The 19610-nt window shown below is 52.3% G+C and overlaps 1 protein-coding gene across 1 annotated transcript in view; it reads left to right on the forward strand.

The window, feature by feature from the left end:
• VPS45 (vacuolar protein sorting 45 homolog) overlaps positions 1-3300 on the forward strand; it is a 37131-nt gene extending 33831 nt beyond the window's left edge. Inside the window, exon 12 of the mRNA XM_050930704.1 lies at positions 2492-3300. Within this exon, the coding sequence (XP_050786661.1) occupies positions 2492-2579 (88 nt within the window). The 3' untranslated portion in view covers positions 2580-3300. The remainder of the gene's footprint in view (positions 1-2491) is intronic.
• Positions 3301-19610: the final 16310 nt, after the last annotated feature.

Raw genomic sequence — 19610 nt, forward strand, 5'->3', positions numbered from 1 at the left:
TTCACACATCCCTGCTTCTCCTGCTAACACACCCACACCCACTAACACCCCCCTCTGCAACCTCCTCTTCGAACTATTGTCCTCTCCCAGCTGCTAAGTGACTCCATATTCCCAGCAGGAGCAAACCTTTACACTGGCAGCAGGGGCGCGTTTCAGGGTTTGGATAACCCCAGCCTTTTCAGACCATCTGATCACAGAAGAGGTGAAACTGCCAAATCCTCGAAGCAGCACCCAGCCCAATGGGGCCTGATCTCAGCTGGGAACACTAGGCACTATGGCAAACACTGATCACCAGTAACGCCTCGCCTTGCTTGATAACAGTGAATTCCATCTGTACCGCCCTGCCCACGACGAGCTCTCCCAGCGCTTTGCAGGCATTCAGAGCGGGACTCTTAAAAGTGCTCCACCTTGCCCCAACTCTGCTCCTGTCCAACCACTGAGAGTTTTATCCTGGACCTCTATGGGGCCGAGTTGGGCTATTACCAAGCACTTCAGAAAATCCAGCTTTCTGCAACCTGCAAAGGGGCAGCTTTTATCCCCGGCTGTGCAGTTCGGCGGGTTGAGAGACAGACAGAGGAAGCCATGGACAGGAGTAGAACCCAAGAGTCCTGAATTCACGCGCTCAGGGGGAGCTGCCATCTCCCCAGAAGATTATTATACTAACACGCTGCCCCAGCCTTCGCTTCGCAAGCTCCTTTCCCAGAGATTGCTTTGGGGGAGAGGGGGTGTCTGCCAACCATGTGCGTTTCACGGGAGCTGGCCTCTGGCAGGTAGGTTCTCCAAGGAGAGGGTCACTGATCTGCAGACTCTGCTCCGTGTAAATTCTTACGCTGTCATCGTGATATCTGGGCACGCAGTAATGAGGGTGCGCTCCCTAAGCTTTTTGTTTGGCAGGGTTTGGGTGAAGGCTGTGTTGGGGGGGTGGGGATGGAAAGGGTTTTGATTTATGGCCAGGTTTGTTAATTACTCATCTGCATGTGATCACTTAATGAGCCTGGCTTCATGGTTCTGAATTCTGGAGGCACTCAGGTGCCTGTTGATGTCTCACTGGCTTCACCGGCACTTCAGCACATGTTTAAAGTTAAGTGTGTACTTAAGTCTGGGGCTTTTTAACATTGCCTAAGAGATTTAGGCACTCAGCTGAACTTGGAATCTAAACTCTCTTAAGCTCCCCTGGCAATCCCATCTGTACGTGCTTTTCCAACTAGGAAAGTACTTAAACCCTTTGCTAAATTGGAGCCTTCTGTCTAATGGGACTTGCAGTTGAATTAATTGTCAGAGCTCCCAAGGGTCTGGACACGATTTAAATCTAAACCAGTGATCTCTCAATTGACCACATAGACTTGTGAATGCTCGGGAAGTAGAGAGACCCTGGCATTGTGTCCAAGTCTGGCTGGGTGGCTGGTAAGTGAGCCGAGAAGCAGTGGCCCAGGCAGCCAGAGGGACGACCGCCTCGCAGGAACCCCGCCAGCCCCTAGCGTGAAATGTCAAGGAAGCATTAGCCGGAGGTTACAACCCTCGCCTCTTCCTGCTCCAGTAGCTGCTCGGGAAAAGCCAGAGCAAGTGGCTTCCTGGCTTTTTGAGCGAGTGGAGACTGGCAAGGGAGAGCAGGGGCAGTGCCGAGAAGACAAGTCAACGCTGCCTTGATCAGGCAGTGCTGTGGTTCATTGCCTGGGGGAGGAGGGAGACCTGAGCCTGCCTCTGGGAGGAGGAGCAGGAGGGTCCTGCTGCTTTAATTCTGAACAGCTGGGCTGAGTGAAAGCATCAGTCAGTTCTGCTCTGCGGGCTGGTCATCAGTGCAGTCAGTCCCCAGGCCTGGCATGGGACTTGGTGTGTGCAAGCAGGTGGGCAGTGTGTGCACCCTCACCCCCATTCTGCACTTCATTGTCTCTGGGGTTGAATCCCCAAGGCACATTATAGGAGAGGGAAGAAAGCTGCTATGATCTCCCCCTGCATAACTCCTCTCTGACACCCCCAGAAATCCTAGAGCCAAACCTGTGTCCCTGCAGGCCCCAGGGATGCACGAGTAGCATAGGCGCTCGCAGGCGGGCTTGGAAAGCCCAGACTTGGGTGCATTCCGCAGTGAAGACAAACCTTGAGCAGCTGCCAATGCCCACCTGTTCTCCTCCTTCCGCCCACTGACCTGGCTCTTCTATGCCCCCACGTTGGAGAGGAAGCAGCACGTCTGGAGGAAACCGGCTAGTGAGGTGGGGCATTGTCTGGGGGACTGAGCATGACAGTAGGAGGCTGGGACTCCTGGCTTCTATCCCTTGTTCTGCTGCAGACTCCCTTGGGCAAGTCCCAGCCACCCTCTGTGCCTCAGTTTCTCCAGATGCAAGGTGGGGACATCCCGGGGTACTGAGAGTAGATACAGACTCAGAGCTTGCAGAGCGCTCACTGCTTGTATGGAAGGCTCAACACCAGGTGCTGTCTGCCTGGAGAATGAAACACTGGCTCTGGGCTCCACTAACTTTGACTATCTGCTTGGCAGCTTCCTCGAGGAAATTTCAGCCTCTGGGTTCCGCGGCCGGGGCGCCGAGAGCTCTCACGTTACAGCGAGAGCGAGCAGCAGGCGATGAATGCAGGGGGCCGCTGCCGCTTCCCATCTGGAGCTCCCACAGACTGACCAGGCGGCGGCGGAGCAGCGCTGGGTGCTCCCACGATCCGTCCTGCAGCCGGACGACATGCAAGATGGCCTCTGACTCGATGCGCTGTGCTGTGCCCGAAGTCCCAGCATCCTCGGCGTTACCTTCCTGCTCAGCTCTTTAATGGGGCGCGGTGGAATGAACCGCAGGAAGGTGGCGGAATCGTAGATCCCGGGAAAATGTTACCTCTGGGTGCCCGGTGCCTTTGAAAACCCAGCTACTTCCATGTCTCTTCGTAACCATAACTGGCCTGCCCAGAATCTCCAGTTTCCTGCGTCTGTTGGTCCCTCCAGGTAAAGGCTGGATGGGCTCTTGCAGCCTCTGGCTCTATTTAATTGTCTGCAGCCCAGCTCCTCACCGATAACTTTCAGGGTCTGGGCCTGTATGTTTGGAAGTTCATTAAACGTCCCACTCTGACCAGCTCTTATATTTTAAATGATTCCAGATATTTGTCCTCTCACCTCCCCCACCCCACCTTTTATAATTTCCACCAAACTAGCTACTTTCCTGCCTGGCCCCGTTCTCGAGCCCCTGCGTCCATGGGGGAAGAGAGCAGCACAGGCCCTGTACTCCTTCCCCCTTTCTGTTCCCGTGTTGTGATTGGGAAAAGTTTGTGTGACACTAATAAAAATAAAATTCGGTTTTCTGGCAGAAATGACGGATTTGGTTTTGTGATGGTTTGGGAAGAGTAGCCTGAATTAGATCCCCGGGGCAGATGGGGGAGAGGAACATGCCAGAGTCCTGATCATAGGGCAGGCAGCCAGGCTATATTGAGTGCTAACTTTGGTCTCGACACTGGCTCTGTGACCTCAAATGAAGAGTTGCTTCTGTGCCTCAGTTTCCCTATTTGTAGAATTGTGTGATGACTCCATTCTGGCCAGTGGATCACAGCAGCCTGACCCTGTGAGTCTGACAGCTGGGCAGTGGGGCCTATGCTGGGACAGGACTGCCACCTCCCTGTTTACGCCTGGCTTATGCCTCCGGTGCTGGAAGATGCCAAAAGCTTCTTCTCCGGGCCGCATCCTGCAGCCTTAGGCTGGGCTCAGGGGAAGAAACTGAACTCTGAGTGGGTTGGGAACAGAGTTCCAAGGCTCCAACTCCTTCCCCTCCAGACACCCAGGCCAAAATCCTTAACGCTGTGAGTGCCGCGGCGGGGCTGGGGCTAGCCCCTGGGATGGGAAATTGAGGCCCTGGGTCCTACTTGCCTGCAGCCAGGCCTTGCAGTCCTGCCTCTTTTCATAGGAGCGAGCCTCTGAGATCCTTCTAAGTTAACCTGAGGCTTTCCAGTGACTCAGCCACTGTGTGAAGCCCACGATATGGGAACGTCCGCACAGGAAATGTAGCTGCTTTGTCATGACCATCCTGCCCAGCAAAAACCTGCCATCCCTTGTCCCCTCGGGCTGTGACCTCTTTCGATCTCTTGGTCTTGAGGGGGTAGCGGGGAGGGTTGGAACATGCTAACTTCAGGCCTTGAGAGCCAGGCAGGCCCCTGCTCTGGTTCTGCTACGTGGTTCCTAAAGGAAGCTCCAGCTGTGAGGTTGAGATGCCAGCTCAAGCATGTTGCATTCTGGGGAGTAGCTAATGCACCATGTTGGAACCAGAAAGGAGCCCACTGGCGGCTAGTGCCAAAGGAGATCCCATGATGATGTCCCTTGCTCTTCTGTCTGCTGTCAGTTCAGGAGCTGCCAGACCATCCATTGCCCTGGCCTAGCAGAGACTGTCAGCTGTAACCCAGCAGCGGTATCTGTTTTCCAACAGCTTCCCTTGGATGGTCCGATTTCTCTTTGCAGCCAGTGGAAGGTAGAGTCCAACTGATGCAAGCTTGGATCTGCCCCTGTCCACAAGGGAATCCTGGGGAAGTTTCTTGGTATTCAGGCGCTGGAAATCTTTGTGCAGAGCAGTGTGCTCTAGGGCTTGGAAGAGGGAACTGGAGTTCAGGACTCCTGGGGTCTGTTCCCAGCTCTAGGAGGGGAATGAGCTAGAGGCTAGAACTGGGAAGCTGGACTCCTGGGAGCTGGGGAATGGTCTAGCAGTTAGACCAGGGAAGCAGGAGTCCAGACTCCTGGGTTCTGTTCCCAGCTTTGAGAGGGGCGTGGGTTAGGGACCGGAAGTGGGAACCTGGGTTCTATTCCCAGCTCTGTTATCAAGCTGCTGCATGACCTCAAGCATGTCTGTAGCAAACTGTCCCCACCTTGTAAACCAGAGAGAACGGCTCTTAGCTACTGCACAGAGTGTCTGAGGAGTTATTCACTTATCATGGCATGGTGAGGGTGTTAAGAGGGCTAACAGGGACGTGGCAAAATTTGCAGACGATACAAAATGACTCAAGATAAGCCCAAAGCTGACGGCAAAGGGTTACAAAGAGAGCCCACTAAACGGGGGGAGTGGGCACCAATTGGCAGATAAAATTTAGCATTGCTAAGTACAAAGTAATGCACATTTGGAAAACCTAATCCCAGCTCTCCATACAGAGTGATGGGATCTAAATGAGCAGCTACCGCTCAAAGAGATGGTGGAGTCATTATGGATACTTCTCTGAACACATCCACTCTGTGTGCAGCAGCAGGGGAAAAGCAAACACTGTTAGGAACCATTAGGAAAGGGATAGATAATAAGAGAGAAAATATCATCATGCCACTATATAAATCCACTATACACCCACACCTTGAATACTGCGGGCAGTTCTGGTCGTCCCATCTCCAAAAAATCTATATTAGAATTGGAAAAGTTCAGAGAAGGGAAACAGAATGACTAGGGGTATGGGACAGCTTCCATCTGAGGAGTAATGGAAAAGATTGAGACTGTTCAGCTTAGAAATGAGATAAGTAAGAGAGGATATGACAGAGATCTATACAATCAAATAGTGTGAAGAAAAAGTGTTATTTACCCTTCACATAACACAAGAACCAGGGGTCACCCAATGAAATGAATAGGCATCAGATTTAAAAACAAACATAAGGAAATATTTCTTCACACAATGCACAGTCAACCTGTGGAACTCCTTGCCAGGGGATGTTGTGAAGGCCTAAAGTATAACTGGGTTAAAAAAAATAAATAGGTAAGTTCCTGGGAGGACAGGTCCATCAAAGGCTATTAGCCAAGATGGTCAGGGATGCAACTCCATGGTCTGGGTGTCCCAAAACCTCCAACTCCAAAAGCTGGGACTGGCTGACAAGGGATGGATCACTTGATAATTGCCCTGTTCTGTTCATTCCCTCTGAGGCATCTAGCACAGGCTACTGTCAGAAGAGAGGATACAGGGTTGGATGGGCCACTAGTCTGACCCACTATGGCCATTCTTATGGTGTTTGAATTCATAACTGTCTGGTTTAATTCCCCAAAGTGAGGACATTCAGATCCTGGACCTTCTCCACCCACCTAAGAAGCTATTGGGCGGACATACATATGTTGTGAAACGGCTCCAAGACACACTGGAAGAGGTTCGAGCTCCCACAGTGTCACCTCCCTGTTCACCTTCTGGGTTACAGTCGGCACCTTTCTCCCATATCACTGTTTTAGTAACAACGGGGAGCCGCACGATTTTGATCCCCTGGCCTTGTTGAGGGTATTGCATCTAGGGAGTCTATGCTGCTTACTAAGCCATTCTGCACAGCAAGAACCCCCGGTGTTATCAGCCCGTGCAGCTCAAAGGCAGGGGGTACCCACATTGCTGGAGCCAGTAGCGAGGCAGACAGATGTAATGAAGCAAGATGTCTTGGCTAGATTAGATTCAGCAAGGAGGCCACAACCGGAGTGGGCAGCTCCACTCCATAGCAAAGAGCTGCATTGCCTGAAGTGACCACAGAGGATTTGTTGCGGGGGATTCACTGGTGTTGCTTGCAGTGGTGTAGTGACCCGTCTGAAGCTGCACCCAGCTATAGGCAGCTTCCTTCCTCTGCACTTGGGTATGCAATCTCCTTTCCAGGGGCTGGCAACTGCAGGCTTTTGGGGGTTAAACAAGCCTGCTGGGAAATCTGCCAGACCCATCCCCCACGCATATATTTGATCCAGATTCTCCCACCTTCCACTGCTGAAGAGTAATAACAGCCCGTGGGATCAGAACGCCCCCCGCCCCACTTTGCACAAGCTTAGATTAGCGCTAATACGTGTAAGGTGGCCTCCTTTCTGATTTAAGTGTCATGGTAAACAAGCAGCTCGGTTTAATCCAAAGCAGACATGGACCATTCAAGCCTTGGCTCTCCGGCTGTCTCACCTGGAAACCCTCCTCCAGGGAACCCAGACCCTTCCCCTAGGCCTCAGGCAGTCAGCCCAGTGCACCATGACATAGCCCTCCCCTGCGGGCAAAACAAATCGCTGTTCAAAACCAGGTGAACAGAAACAACAGAGACTGGGCTTGTGATCTGTGCTGGGCCAGCGCCAGCAGAGGCCCCAGCACAGCTGGGAGTGTATTTCTCTTTCTAAGGACAGGATACTTTGCATTTGTCTCCAGGCTGCGAGCTGTGATCGAATCCTTCCCGCCCTCTTCCTCTCCCACTGAGCTCGCTCGCTGTTGTACCTGTTACAGAAACTGAGGCACGGGGAGAGCCTAGAAAGGTGTCGAGCAGCTAGACTGACTTGGACGGGGTGAGTCCTCTCTTGGTTTGACCAACAGACTGAGGACCTCCACAGCTAAAGAGCTAAAGAGTGAAGGCTGCCTGGCTGCACCAGAACAAGTTCATCTCCCAGGCAGAGATGGGGGACCTTGCCCATACATCCCAGTGGTTTACTCTGCATGGCCCAGCTCTAGGGTGAAGCGAACAATTCAGTCCCCATTCCCTCCTAGGGCTGTTGGGTCTCAGTCCATCTCCCAGCAGACAATCACCCATCAAAGACAGGCTACTAAAAGGCACCTTTGGCCAGTTCCAACCTGGTCTAGTCTACAAGCCATTCGCTGGAGCAGAAAGATGCATGTCCCAGTCCCAGTCCCCCTCTTTTGCAAGGATTGAGCTGATGGGAATTGGAAAAAAAAATCAATCTTGGTTGCAGCAGCTAGTAACCAAGTCGCAGAGGGACCCCCGCTTCTTTAGAAAACAAAACAATAGACGCCACCTGCTCCTGCCTCTGCTGGGCTTTCCTCATGAACAATTCCCAGGCTGCTAGGTGCGGGGCTATTTGCACCATGCAAACCCCATCGCTACTTTTGATGCCGTTTGCTCCAGCGCTGTGCACGTCTTGCAGCACGTCAACGGGAACGGGCACAGTTCTCCACGGAGCAGGTGTTCGCAGGAGGGCGTACAGCACTGCTGGTTGCACTTTTGCACTCGCTTTGGTGTAAGACGACTGCACAACGGGCAGGCCAGGCAAAGAGTCGGGCCCTCCAGGATCACACCCAGCGCGAAATAAATAAATAACCCTCCTCCAGCACAGCTAAATGCAATGACGCCGTAGGATGACCTCCTGGACCCCTGGAAGTCAATGGGAGTTTTGCCATGATTTCAAAGAGGCCAGAAATGTCACCATCAGATTTTCAAAGGCTGAAAGGACCATGGTGATCGTCTACTCTGACCTCCTACCTAGCCCAGGCCAGAGCATCACACTCAGTGATTCCTGCATCAAGCCCTTTGCTTCTGCTTGAGCCAGTGTGTATCTTTCAGAAAGAGACACCCAGCCTTGAGCGACACTCTGTGCAATGGAGAATCCGCCATCTCCCTGGGTAAATTGTTCCGATCATTAACCCCCCTCAGCCCTTAAAGGTTTGTCCTGCACATCCAGCCTGAATTTGTCTAGTTTCAATTTCCAGACACCAAATCTCACTCTCTCTTTGTCTGCTGGATTGCCAAGCCCTCCGCTCTAAACGTCCTCCCAGGAAGGTATGTACAGTGAATTTCAGCCTGCGGCACAGCCACCTCGCTAACAGGGGAAGGCAGATGAGAACAAAGTCCTGGAGGGCCCTGTTGGGACTGCTTTTAGGAGAATTTTGTTCTCCTTGCTGGACAGAGGAGCGTGTGACTGTCTGGTGTAGGGCATCCTGAACTGAATCCCCTGCACTGAAGCACCTGCTTCCCAGGGTAGTTTCTCAAGGGAAATCTCCAGGCTGGAGAGGAACCAGTAGGGCCATTGGTGAGAGGTGGGAAGAATGCCCGCTAGGTTGGTTCCCTTTGTCAATCTGTGAGTCCGTGGCTCGGCCGGCATTGTTCTGTGCTCAGAAAGGCAGCACAGGAGCGGAGTCTCCACCATTCAGACTCTCACTCCTTTCCCCGGCATGGGTGATTAATCCTGCCACAGATCTGGATTTATTGGTTCATCACAGGCGCTCGCTGCCAAACGGGAAGGGCCTTGTAATTCCTCCTTCCAGGCTTTAGTTGTGATCCACAGGGGCTGCGGGCTGAATAATCTCTCTAGAGCCTTTCGTCCCCAACCACTGGATGCACGTGGTGGACACTGCCACTGACATGATGCAGCCACCTCTGGGGTGGAATGTGGCAGCTGTTTAACACAGCAGCACTTGGGGGCAGGAAGTGAAGTAAATAGATATATATATAGAGAGAGAGACGGTGCTGGGGGGATGCAGTGATGGAGAACGAACAAGATTCTGCCCGGCAGGGAGCAGCAGCATGAGGCCAATACACCACTTACGAGCCTAGTTTTGAGGACTGAGGCTCGAGACTGGCCCAAGCAGGACTAGCAGCTCAGGACTGAAGTGCACTGGGCCAGGAAGGGAAGAGCCCAGGGCTGGGATAACGAGGTGGAAGGACTGTGAGTCAAGACGCAGGGGCATCAACGCAAGTAGAGGAGGAGCCCAGGGCTGCAGTTCAGTATTGAGGGCACCAGCAGAGCTGGGGTAGGAGCCCAGGGCTGGGCTAGCAGGCAGGCTGTGGGTCAGCACAGATGTTTTCAGAGCCCGAAGGAACAGGCTTGCCCAGGGTCTGGCACTAGGGCTGTTAAATCACTTTCATAAGTGCCAGATACACCCGTGCAGGGGGAGCCGGCTGAGCCAATGAGAGAAACCAGGAAGCCAGAGAGGACTTGCCAGACTAAGCCAGGCGAAGCCCTGCAGGGAGCAATCCCAGGAGCTCCCAGGGGTTTGTTCAGCTCTAACTACCCGAGGGCCAGCGGGTACAATACGAAACAGCCGCATTAGCAAAGTAAAGAGAGGAGTTGGGAACAGGCTCGCCGCCCACAGTACCACAGCCTCTGACGCCCCCCCCTTAATACCTCTTCAAATGGTCCCCTATTCCCCCCCTCCGCCACTGAGCAGCCCCGTGCCAAGCTGCGATCGGCCTGTGGGGGTAAAGCAACCGGCGTCAGCTGCAAACCCTGGATTCTCCAGCAGCTGCAGCCAGACGCCGAGTCCCCCTCTAATGAACAGCAGCTGGGGGCCTGCTGGGAAACTCTCAGACTTGTGCCGAAGACGCTGCGTGTTCCCAGCTCTTGGAGATGCTGCAGTCCATCGGGGTACGGGCGGGGCGGGGAAGCCTGGAGGGAGGTGTCTCTGTGTCCCTTGTTCCCTTAATAAGGCAGCAGCCAGGGGCGTCTGGAGTGATTTACGGCCTCTCCAGCAACTGTCACTGGGCCAGCTCTTCGCCGGTGGGGTGTGCACGTGAGATGAGCTGTTTGGGGCTCAGCCAGGGTGACCAGATGTCCCGGTTTTATAAGGACAGTCCCGATATTTGGGGCTTTTTGTTATTTGGGCCCCTATTACCCCCCAATCCGTCCTGATTTTTCATGCTTGCTGTCTGGTCACTCCAGGCTCAGCCCATCCCCAAGCTCTGCATTGCAACTTCCCTTCCCCTCATTCATTGGCATTAATTCGGCCCCCCACCCGCTCTGCAGGCGGCTCTCCGGAGCCTGCGTCACCACCTCTGTTCTCGCCTCCTTTTCCCCCAGTCTCAGCCTGCTGACCTACAGCCGCATATTGCCGCCCCCGGCCCAGGGCAGCGATTTCAGCGGCGTTACTGGGGTGCAGCTGGGGCTGACTCAGGGCCTGTGCATTATTCCTACAGAAAGGTTTCCATAGGGCCCTTGGCTGTAGCGTGGTTTGTTAGGGAGCGAAGCCCTGTGCAATGACCCCAGCCAACGATCCTCCCACTTTAAAGCACGAAAGAGGCAGCAAATCAGCGGCCGAACTGGGCCTAGAACCGGGGAATCCTGACTCCCCAGCCCCTGCTTTACCCATGAGAGTCCCTGCCCTGCCCAGTGACACGCCTAGAACGCTACAACCAGCCCGTGTCCTCTCAGCAACTCTAACCACAGCTGCTGCCTTCAAAGGCCCAACCAGCCCTCGCTGATTGTCATCCCGTGGCGGTTACTAGACCCTGGCTGCTTATTAGGCGCTGTCAAACTGTGGCATTATCAGCAAAGATGGTGCGGCCTCGGCTCGGCGATAGATCTGGGAATTAACGAGTCAGATCGAGTGAACGAACGCCTCAGTCCCTGCTTACTAGCTCAGCGTCACCCAGAAATTCTGTGCACAGGAAGCAGAACAGGGGCCAGAGGACAGCAAAGCAGCGGCTGTGCCAGCCCAGCGGCTCCCTGCCACAACAGGAGCCACCCGGGGCTTTGGACCACCAGCATTTTCCTTTTGCCATCTGCGCCTCCAAAGTTTCTTGGCTTTTGTTGCTTTGAAGTTCAGGTGCAAGCAGTTTTCGTGCAGCTCGGCCGGCTTGCGCCTGCATGTGACTGTATGCACGGGGGTGAGAGGGTCTGCGTGAGGCTGGGTGGTGGTGCATAAACTCCTGTGACAGCAGGCACCGGGAGGGCTGTCAAATGGACCCCCCCAAAAAAGTGATTCAAATTCCACGCTGAAGCCAAGCACAGGGCTGCCCAGAGGATTCAGGGGGCCTGGGTCAAAGCAATTTTGGGGGCCCCTTCCATAAAAAAAAAGTTGCAATGCTATATTCTTGTGGGGGCCCCTGTGGGGCCCGGGGCAAATTGCCCCACCCTCCCCCGGGCGGCCCTGGCCAAGCACCCACCCTGCACCAACATTGCTGCCGTGCTGTAATAGGCAGCAGATCTGAGTTAAACACCTGGGCGTGGCCCCGGGGGATGCAGTAGAGGAGGGGCATGGGATACCCACAGAGCAACACTTTCCAGAGCCCCCAACTCAACCCAGACCCCAGCAGGGCAGCATTGCCACACTGCAGAGGCCCTGTCCCTACAATCCACCAGGCAGATGCACCCGGCCTCGTGTCCTGGAAAGAGGAGCCCAGCCAAGCTTCAGCCACCACTGAGAATCTGGCCAGCACTGGCATCTTCCCAGGGTGTTACCCACTGAAGGTGCCTCCTTGGTGGCCCTTTGTCTGACCCAGGAACAGCTATGTAGTCGTCAGAGAAACCCCATTCACTCTGCTGGGCAAGCGAGGCAGCTGCTGCTGCATTTCTATCTGCACCTTGGCTGCTGGGCCCTGGCACACAGCTTCCCGGCAAAGCCATCCAGGCCAGGCCATAGGCCCAAAGGCATCCTGTGGCCTCTTCACAGCCACCCCGGCCCCCTTCACATCACCTCCCCATCCTGAGCCGAGTTTGCAACACCTCCCAGTTCAGCACTTCTCTCCCCCTTTCATTAGCATGCCGGCTGACTCCCCCTTTCAGCTCATTACATTAGCCATCTCCACTCACGCTGGACCTGCAGGAGGCAGGGGGCCTTTGGCAGGTGGAAAAAGCAGCATTTCACTTAGCAGAAAACAAACCCTCCAAAACTAGTCTCTAAATTACAGTAAATTGCTGAGAAACGCGGGCCTGATTCTCATTTACACCAAGGCCCCTTCAGACCAGTTTCGGGTCACCAATTTTGGCTGGATGTATTCCTGGAGGTTTCATCATGTGACAATCTTTAATTAAAGAGTACTCTTTAATTCCTGGAGACTCTGGGACCATCCTGGATGGTTGGCAAGCTGGCTAGTTGGTTAATGCAGTGGCTCCTAGGGAGGGTGTGTCATTTACATGCAGTTTATGGCCCCTCTGGCATGCCAGGGTAAAAAGGCCTGGGAAGCAATGAGACTCAGACCCCTGGGTGGCTCTAGAAACAGCGTTTCTACCAGAATAACGAGAGCTATGTCTGCCCCTCGAGGTGGGGCTGTGATTGCCAGCATGTAGCGTGCACACACCCGGTGTGTCTTAGAGGCGTGATTATTTTTAACGGGTCTAGTTTTGCCAGTACAACCCCTCATGTGGACGCAGTTACACAGGAGCCTTATAAGGTGCCAGAATAGCTTGTGCCCCGGCCCTGCTACCTGTGTAGCTATTCCCAGAGGAGAGAGCACGGGACTAGAACTCAGCAGACCTGGGTTTGGTTCCTGGCTCTGCCACCGGCCTGCTGGGCGACCTTGGGCAAGTCACGGTCCCTCTCCATGCCCCCTCTGTACAATGGGATTAATAATTCCTCCTTCGTCTGCCCGGTTGATTTAGACTGTAAACTCTTCAGGTCAAGGCCTGTCTTATTGTGTGTACGTGCAATGCCTACCACAAGGGGTCTTAGGCGAGGACTCTGGGCAGTGCTGGAAAGCAGATAACCACGTCACCAGAGTAGCCAGGCCGAAAAAGACTTTGGGTGAAATTTACCCTGTGCTGATGGTGTGTGTGGGTGTGCATGTGACTTTCACCCCTTAGGTGGGATTTCAGTGGCACAGTTGCCTTGCCTAGCAGTATATTTTCCCCATTTCCCTTTGCGTCCTGTCATGCAGCGATTATCTTCAGAAGCAAGAAAATCCACATGCCCTAATTAAACTCATTTCATGTTGTAAGCAGCAGCCAACGCAGTTACACGCTCGCTGTCCTGAGGCGAAATTATGCAAAAAGGAAGAGAGGGAGAAGGAAAAAAAAACCAACAACCCAGAGCATTTGTTCCTCTGATTTTCTGCGAGAAGATATTTTGGTAACTGTTTATTATGAATCAGCGCATCATGGGGAATGAAATTGCAACATCCGAGCCCAAGTGAATGAATAGGAGGTTCAAGGACAGCAAGCCGAGAGATAATTTCTTTAGGAAGAAGATCTCCTTTCATTCTGCCTGATGTTTTCAAGGTCTTCCTTCCGCCTCCCTTCTAAACAATGCCAGTTTTGTGCCTCATGTAACAAAACTCATGATTACCAATGATTTCCTACTAATCCACCATCCCTTAAAAATAAAATCTGATTGTGCTGCCAGACGTGGCCTGGGAACTCCACTCCAGCTAGGAAGCCACACGTTCTTTTCCCCTTTTCATTGCTCGCTCCAAGGTTGCTCCTTGGTAAAAATCCAAAAAGCCTACCACCCTGGTATTATTAACACTGCAGGACCCCCGGTCAAGGTCAGGATCCCCTTGTGCTAGGTAGGGTGAGCAGACAGCAAGTGTGAAAAATCGGGACACTTTTTTCAAGGGGTGGGGATATAGTTGTGTATATAAGACAAAACCCCTAATATCAGGATGGTCCTGATACTATTAGGATGTCTGGTCACCCTAGTGCTAGGAGCTGTATGAACACAGCCACCCCACCGCCTTGATCTTCTGCTGTCAATGCAAGGCAAGTGACCACCCCAGCCCGAGTTCTTGGTTCCACTCATGCCCCTCGGTGCTGCTCCAGTGATGGGGAATGGCCTTAATGGGCACGTCTACACAGCCCGCAGCAGCACGCCTTCGCTCCTGGGTCACCAACTTGGGCTGGTGCTGCAAACAGCTGTGTAGATGTCGTGGCTTGGACTCTGTAAACTGTCTCCATCCCTGAGCTTCAGAGCCAGAGCATCTACACAGCAATTTTCTACCAATGGAAAACCCCTTCTATTAGCATACGCCGCGTCGACACTGCGGGGTTATGCCAGCACAGCTATGACACCGTAGCTATTCTGGTGGAGTCTCCGTAGTGTGGGCATGGCCTTAGTGAGAGCGAGAATTCGTACCTCAAGGCTTCGGTTGCATTTTACCTTGCACTGGGGCAAGCGACTGCATGAGGGGCAACACGGTGGAGAGTCAGGCCCTAGCGTGGGAATGGCTGGGTCTAGCAGTGGGGAATATGGCAAGTCCCAGCCTCTAATCTTGTCATCTCCCATTAGGAGATGCTGAGGCGTCCACTGGGGTTGTTATGTTGGCTGCATCAGGAGCAGGCTTCTAGAGATGGAGTCAGACTCCCACCTACACAAATAGGCAAGGACGAGGCACCACTGAAGTTCCACTCAGGACCCTTAACATGTGACTTAAAACTGTGTCTAGGCCTCATGCTGCCCCGCTGCCCGGGGGGAGCGGATTACAGATCGCTTCAGCAAAATCTAGCTGAGACCGGGTTGTGCGAGGTACTGGTGAAGGCAGTCCCTGCCCCAAAGAGCTTACCATCTACATAGACAAGACAAAGGGCATGAAGAAAATACATAGGCACCAAGTGGGGATATTACTGTGTCACACAGCAGAGTGAGGACTAGAACCCAGGTGTCCTAGGTCAGTGCACTCCCCGCTAGGCCATGCTGCTTCACAGCTTGAGGAACTCTGTGTTTCAGCTCAGCTCTTTGTATAGTCTGTATAGTACCTAGCACAGTGAGGTCAGTGTCCAGGATTGGGGCTCCCAGGCCCTCCCACATACAGGTAATAAGAACATAAGAATGGCCCTATTGGGTCAGACCAAAGGTCCATCCAGCCCAGTATCCTGTCTTCCGACAGTGGCCAGTGACAGGTGCCCCAGAGGGAATGAACAGAACAGGTGATCATCAAGTGATCCATCCACTGTCACCCATTCCCAGCTTCTGGCAAACAGAGGCTAGGGACACCATTCCTGCCTGTCCTGGTTAATAGCCATTGATGGACCTGTCCTCCATGAATTTATCTAGTTCTTTTTTTAACCCTGTTATGGTCTTGGCCTTCACAACACCCTCTAGCAAAGAGTTCCACAGGCTGGCTGTGCATTGTGTGAAGAAATACTGCCTTTTGTTTGTTTTCAACCTGCTGCCTATTAATTTCATTTGGTGACCCCTTAGTTCTTGTGTATGAGAAGTCATAAACAACACTTCCTTGTGTATGAGAAGTCATAAACAACACTTCCTTATCTACTTTCTCTCCACCAGTCATGATTTTATAGACCTCAACCATCTCTCCCCTTAGCTGCCTCTTTTCCAAGCTGAAAAATTCTAGTCTTCTTAATCTCTCCTCATACAGAAGCTTTTCCATGCTCCTAATCATTTTTGTTGCCCTTTTCTGAATCTTTTCCAATTCCAGTGTAACTTTTTTGAGATGGGGTGACCACATCTGCACACATTCAAGATGTGGGCATACCATGGATTTATATAGAGGTAACATGATATTTTTCTAAAACAACAAGGAGTCCGGTGGCACCTTTAAGACTACCAGATTTATTTGGGCATAAAAAACCTCACTTCTTCAGATGCATGGTGTGAAAGTTACAGATGCAGGCATTATATAGTGACATACGAAGAGGCTCTCTCTTCCAAGCAGTGCATCAGCTCATCTAGATATTTGCCTAGTTTTACAACATGCTACATAAAAAGCACCAGCGAAGTTGGTATAAATAAAATTTGATGCTGACAATGACTTGTTTATACTGCTCTATATACAATACACTGAAATGTAAGTACAAGATTTATATTCCAACTGATTTATTTTATAATGATATGGTAAAAATGAGAGTCAGCAATTTGTCAGTAATAGCGCACTGGGACTCTTTTGCATTTTTATGCCTCACTTTGGAAGCAAGTAGTTTTTAAGGGAGGTGAAACTTGAGGGTACACAAGACCAAACAGACTCCTGAAAGAGGGATAGTAGCCTGGAACAGTTGAGAACCATGGCACTAGCAGGTAGGTTACTGATCACTTAAAGCAAAGAAACAGAGAGTGTGGAATGAAGTTGCGTTTCCTCTGGTTCCCCTCCCCCTGCACATTGACCCCTGAAGACCTGAATTGTAAGCCCCTAAATCACTGTAGCCCCACTGGCTTCATTAGAGCTAAACACCACCCAGGATCTGAGCCAACATTTTCTCGACATAGCCCAGTGGGAGCGTATGCAAGCGGAGCTCCTGGCCCAGCTGCATGGCTTTCCTAAAGCACCCCCTAGATATGCCGGCCATTCGGCCAGCTTCGAGCCACACCATCCTCTTTTTCTATGGTTTTGTCCTGTCTGGTACCGAGACCAAGCTGGACAGAGTTTTGTCCAGTATCCTGGAGGGACTGGGGGAAGCCATTCTGAAGAGTACCCCACTTCGCCCCCACCAGCGTGACCTCACCTGCTCTGTGCGTGCAGGGTCACACCATGCCCAGAAGTACCAGGATGTCCGGTATTCTGAAGAGGCAGCACTGGCCACCCTAGCTTTATCTAAGCCACTTATAGAGAGACTCCCTGAGGGGCTGCGGGAGGATATTATTGCTCAGTAGAATCGTCAGGAAGTTTTTCAGGGTGAGTGAACACTTGCACCCACTTTAAGGCAGGGTGGTGCGTAGGGTCCTTGGCACCAGGGAGAATTCACGCGGTTGTTTTTGGAACACTCGTCCTTTCTTTGGCAGTCCCATGCCCAACCCCCCTGGGTTTGCCATTCAGTTTCATTGTCGCTGCACTTCACTCTGGAAGTGGATTGGGCATTAAAGCTGTAAAGCATTGTATGAGAACCCAAATGGAACAGACTTAATTGCACTGCAGAGACGTAGCTGAAGCTTTCCCAAAGCGAGGGCCGCTTCTGTTTTAGCTCCTTTCATTGCACATTGTCTGGAGAAATTGATTACCTGCTGATTGGAGGCCATTGGAGGGGTGCTCACTGGGAGCCAGCCATTGAATAAAGTTTATTCAGAAGAAGATCGGAAGAAGCCATTGGGAGCGACCTACTGACCTTTTCTTTGAGCTCTGCTAGATGAACAGGGAACAGCAAAGCTGGAGCCAAAATGATAACACAAAGCATGCTGGGAGTATCAGTCCAATTTTAAATACAACCAACAGGGGGCCCTCTCCTAGCCCCTTAGCTATCAATCGCAACCAATTTCTGTCTCCATCACTAAAAAAACTCAAGAGTGGCTGTGTCTGTCTGTCCCGGCACTCAGCCAGGGAAAATGACACTACCCCAGGTCTTCTATTTAGAAGCGCCGCTGACTTAAATCTACAAAACCTGTTTCATGTCAGTGATGTCAGCCTCATAGCAACACTACACGCCAGACATGGGATGTTCAGGCACTTAAGAAAAGCACAACATGGGTCTTTTATTAAGGCCTCTTCGTGCCTGGGGATCTCCTGTCTGTTTGCATATTTAAGGGAAAGAGGTTAAAGCAGCTGCGTGACTTTTTAAAAAAGCCTAAGTGACTGTGGCACCTAAATACCTTTGGTGATCTAGCCCCAGGAGCCTAAGTCCCACTGACTTTCTGTGACACGTAGGCTCCTAGAAACTGGACCTTCACTGGTATTTAGGTGCCTTAATGCACAGAGAGGTTCCGTGAGAGATCTTTAAAAGTGCTGGGCACCTACTTCCCATTTGAAAACCTGACTTGGCATCTACCTGCCCCTTGAGGTGCTTAAATAACTTTAAAAATCTGGCCCCAAGTGCCTGAGACACTTAGGAGAACATTGCCCAAGACAAAATACACAGAGCCAAGCATTGCGCTCAGACCAGTCACATTGCTGAATAACAGCATCATCTTCAAATGGACTCAGTATTTAGGCAATTATCTCTGAGAGCAGAATCTGGCCCCTAGTTGTGTGATTCAAGGTGCATTACAAACCTATACTGCTCTGTAGGGATCCCTCCAACTGGCACTGAAATGCAGCCACTGCCAGGGTGTTCAGCTGCTCAGAACAGGAGGTGAAAAACAGCTTTTCCAACTGGAACTGCAGGAGGAACTGTAGGGAAGTAAAATGTTGGAATTGGGTGATTAACTCCCCGTCTCATGCGATGAGGCCAAGGGATCTTTAATAACCACAAGTGCTGAGGAGTGGACTTTGTGTCTCTTTTGAAAGATGGAGAAACACCAGTGCCACAACAGGATTTGAAGACATGGGATGAGCTTTTCAAAAACAACAAGGGGGCTTTAGACACACGACTCCCATTACAATTGGGACTCTAAATCTACAGATCCCCATATGCATTTATCTAATTATAATGGAGTAGACTCACCACTGGCACCCCCACTGGTAGGCCTGGTGTAGCAGGCTCTCCTCGTTTGGCACCACCTGCTCTGGACCCATAGCGGTCTGCCTCTTCTTGTGACTTGGCCCCGGGGTAACAGAGAAGCCAATAAACAAAACACGAACAAAGGTAACTCTTCATGCCAGACCCGGGCTCACTCCTCCATGGATTCTTCACCCCTTCCTGAACGCTGCAGGGTCATCCGCCCGTCTTGTGCAGAGCGACAGCTCGCAGGACTTTTTCCCTGGAGGCTCAGCTCCAAACTCAACAGTCCCTCTCCCACTTGTGTCAGGGGTTTCTGCACCACCTTTCCTGGTGGCTGGGAGGGCAGCCCAGACAGGGACCCTGTGGTGAGCAGCAAAGGTCTTCTCCTATTAGCAAGTGGGCCATGGGCAGTCAGGCCTAGTGATCAGAGCAGAAGCTGGGAAGCAAATCCGATCCCAGGGCCAGAGCAAGAAAGCAGCAGCCAGCCCAGGAGTCACAGCCAGAAATGAGAATTAAAAGCCACACTGAGGGTCAAAAACAGAGTCAAAACCCAGGAAGCCGGCCCCAGGAGCAAGCAGAGGTAGCATGGACAGAGCAGGAGCCAGGCTGGGGAACAAGGCTGGAACAGGGCTCAGAGGAGGGTGGGAATATGACTGGAGCAGCAGCAGGCACAGGGAGGATGGCAGCTGCAGGCAGCCACACATTACAGTAAGCAGCCAGAGAGCTGCTGCTGGGCTAAAAGCCAACCAGCTGCCCTTCCTGACCACTCAGTCAATCAGGGAGCCTGCTGCAGGCCAGCTGCACGGGTTGGGTTGCCAGGAGATGGACTCTGCTGCAGGCCCTGAGCCCCGGCAGCTCCCTAACACCCCTCACTGCCTCCCTGGACTCCTTCCTACCTTGGCCTTCCATCAGGCCCTTTTCCCAAGTCCCCGTTGGGCTTCCCATTCACCTGCCTCTCGC

The sequence above is a fragment of the Gopherus flavomarginatus genome, chromosome 20 (assembly GCF_025201925.1).
Source record: "Gopherus flavomarginatus isolate rGopFla2 chromosome 20, rGopFla2.mat.asm, whole genome shotgun sequence".
In the NCBI taxonomy this organism is placed as follows: Eukaryota; Metazoa; Chordata; order Testudines; family Testudinidae; genus Gopherus; species Gopherus flavomarginatus.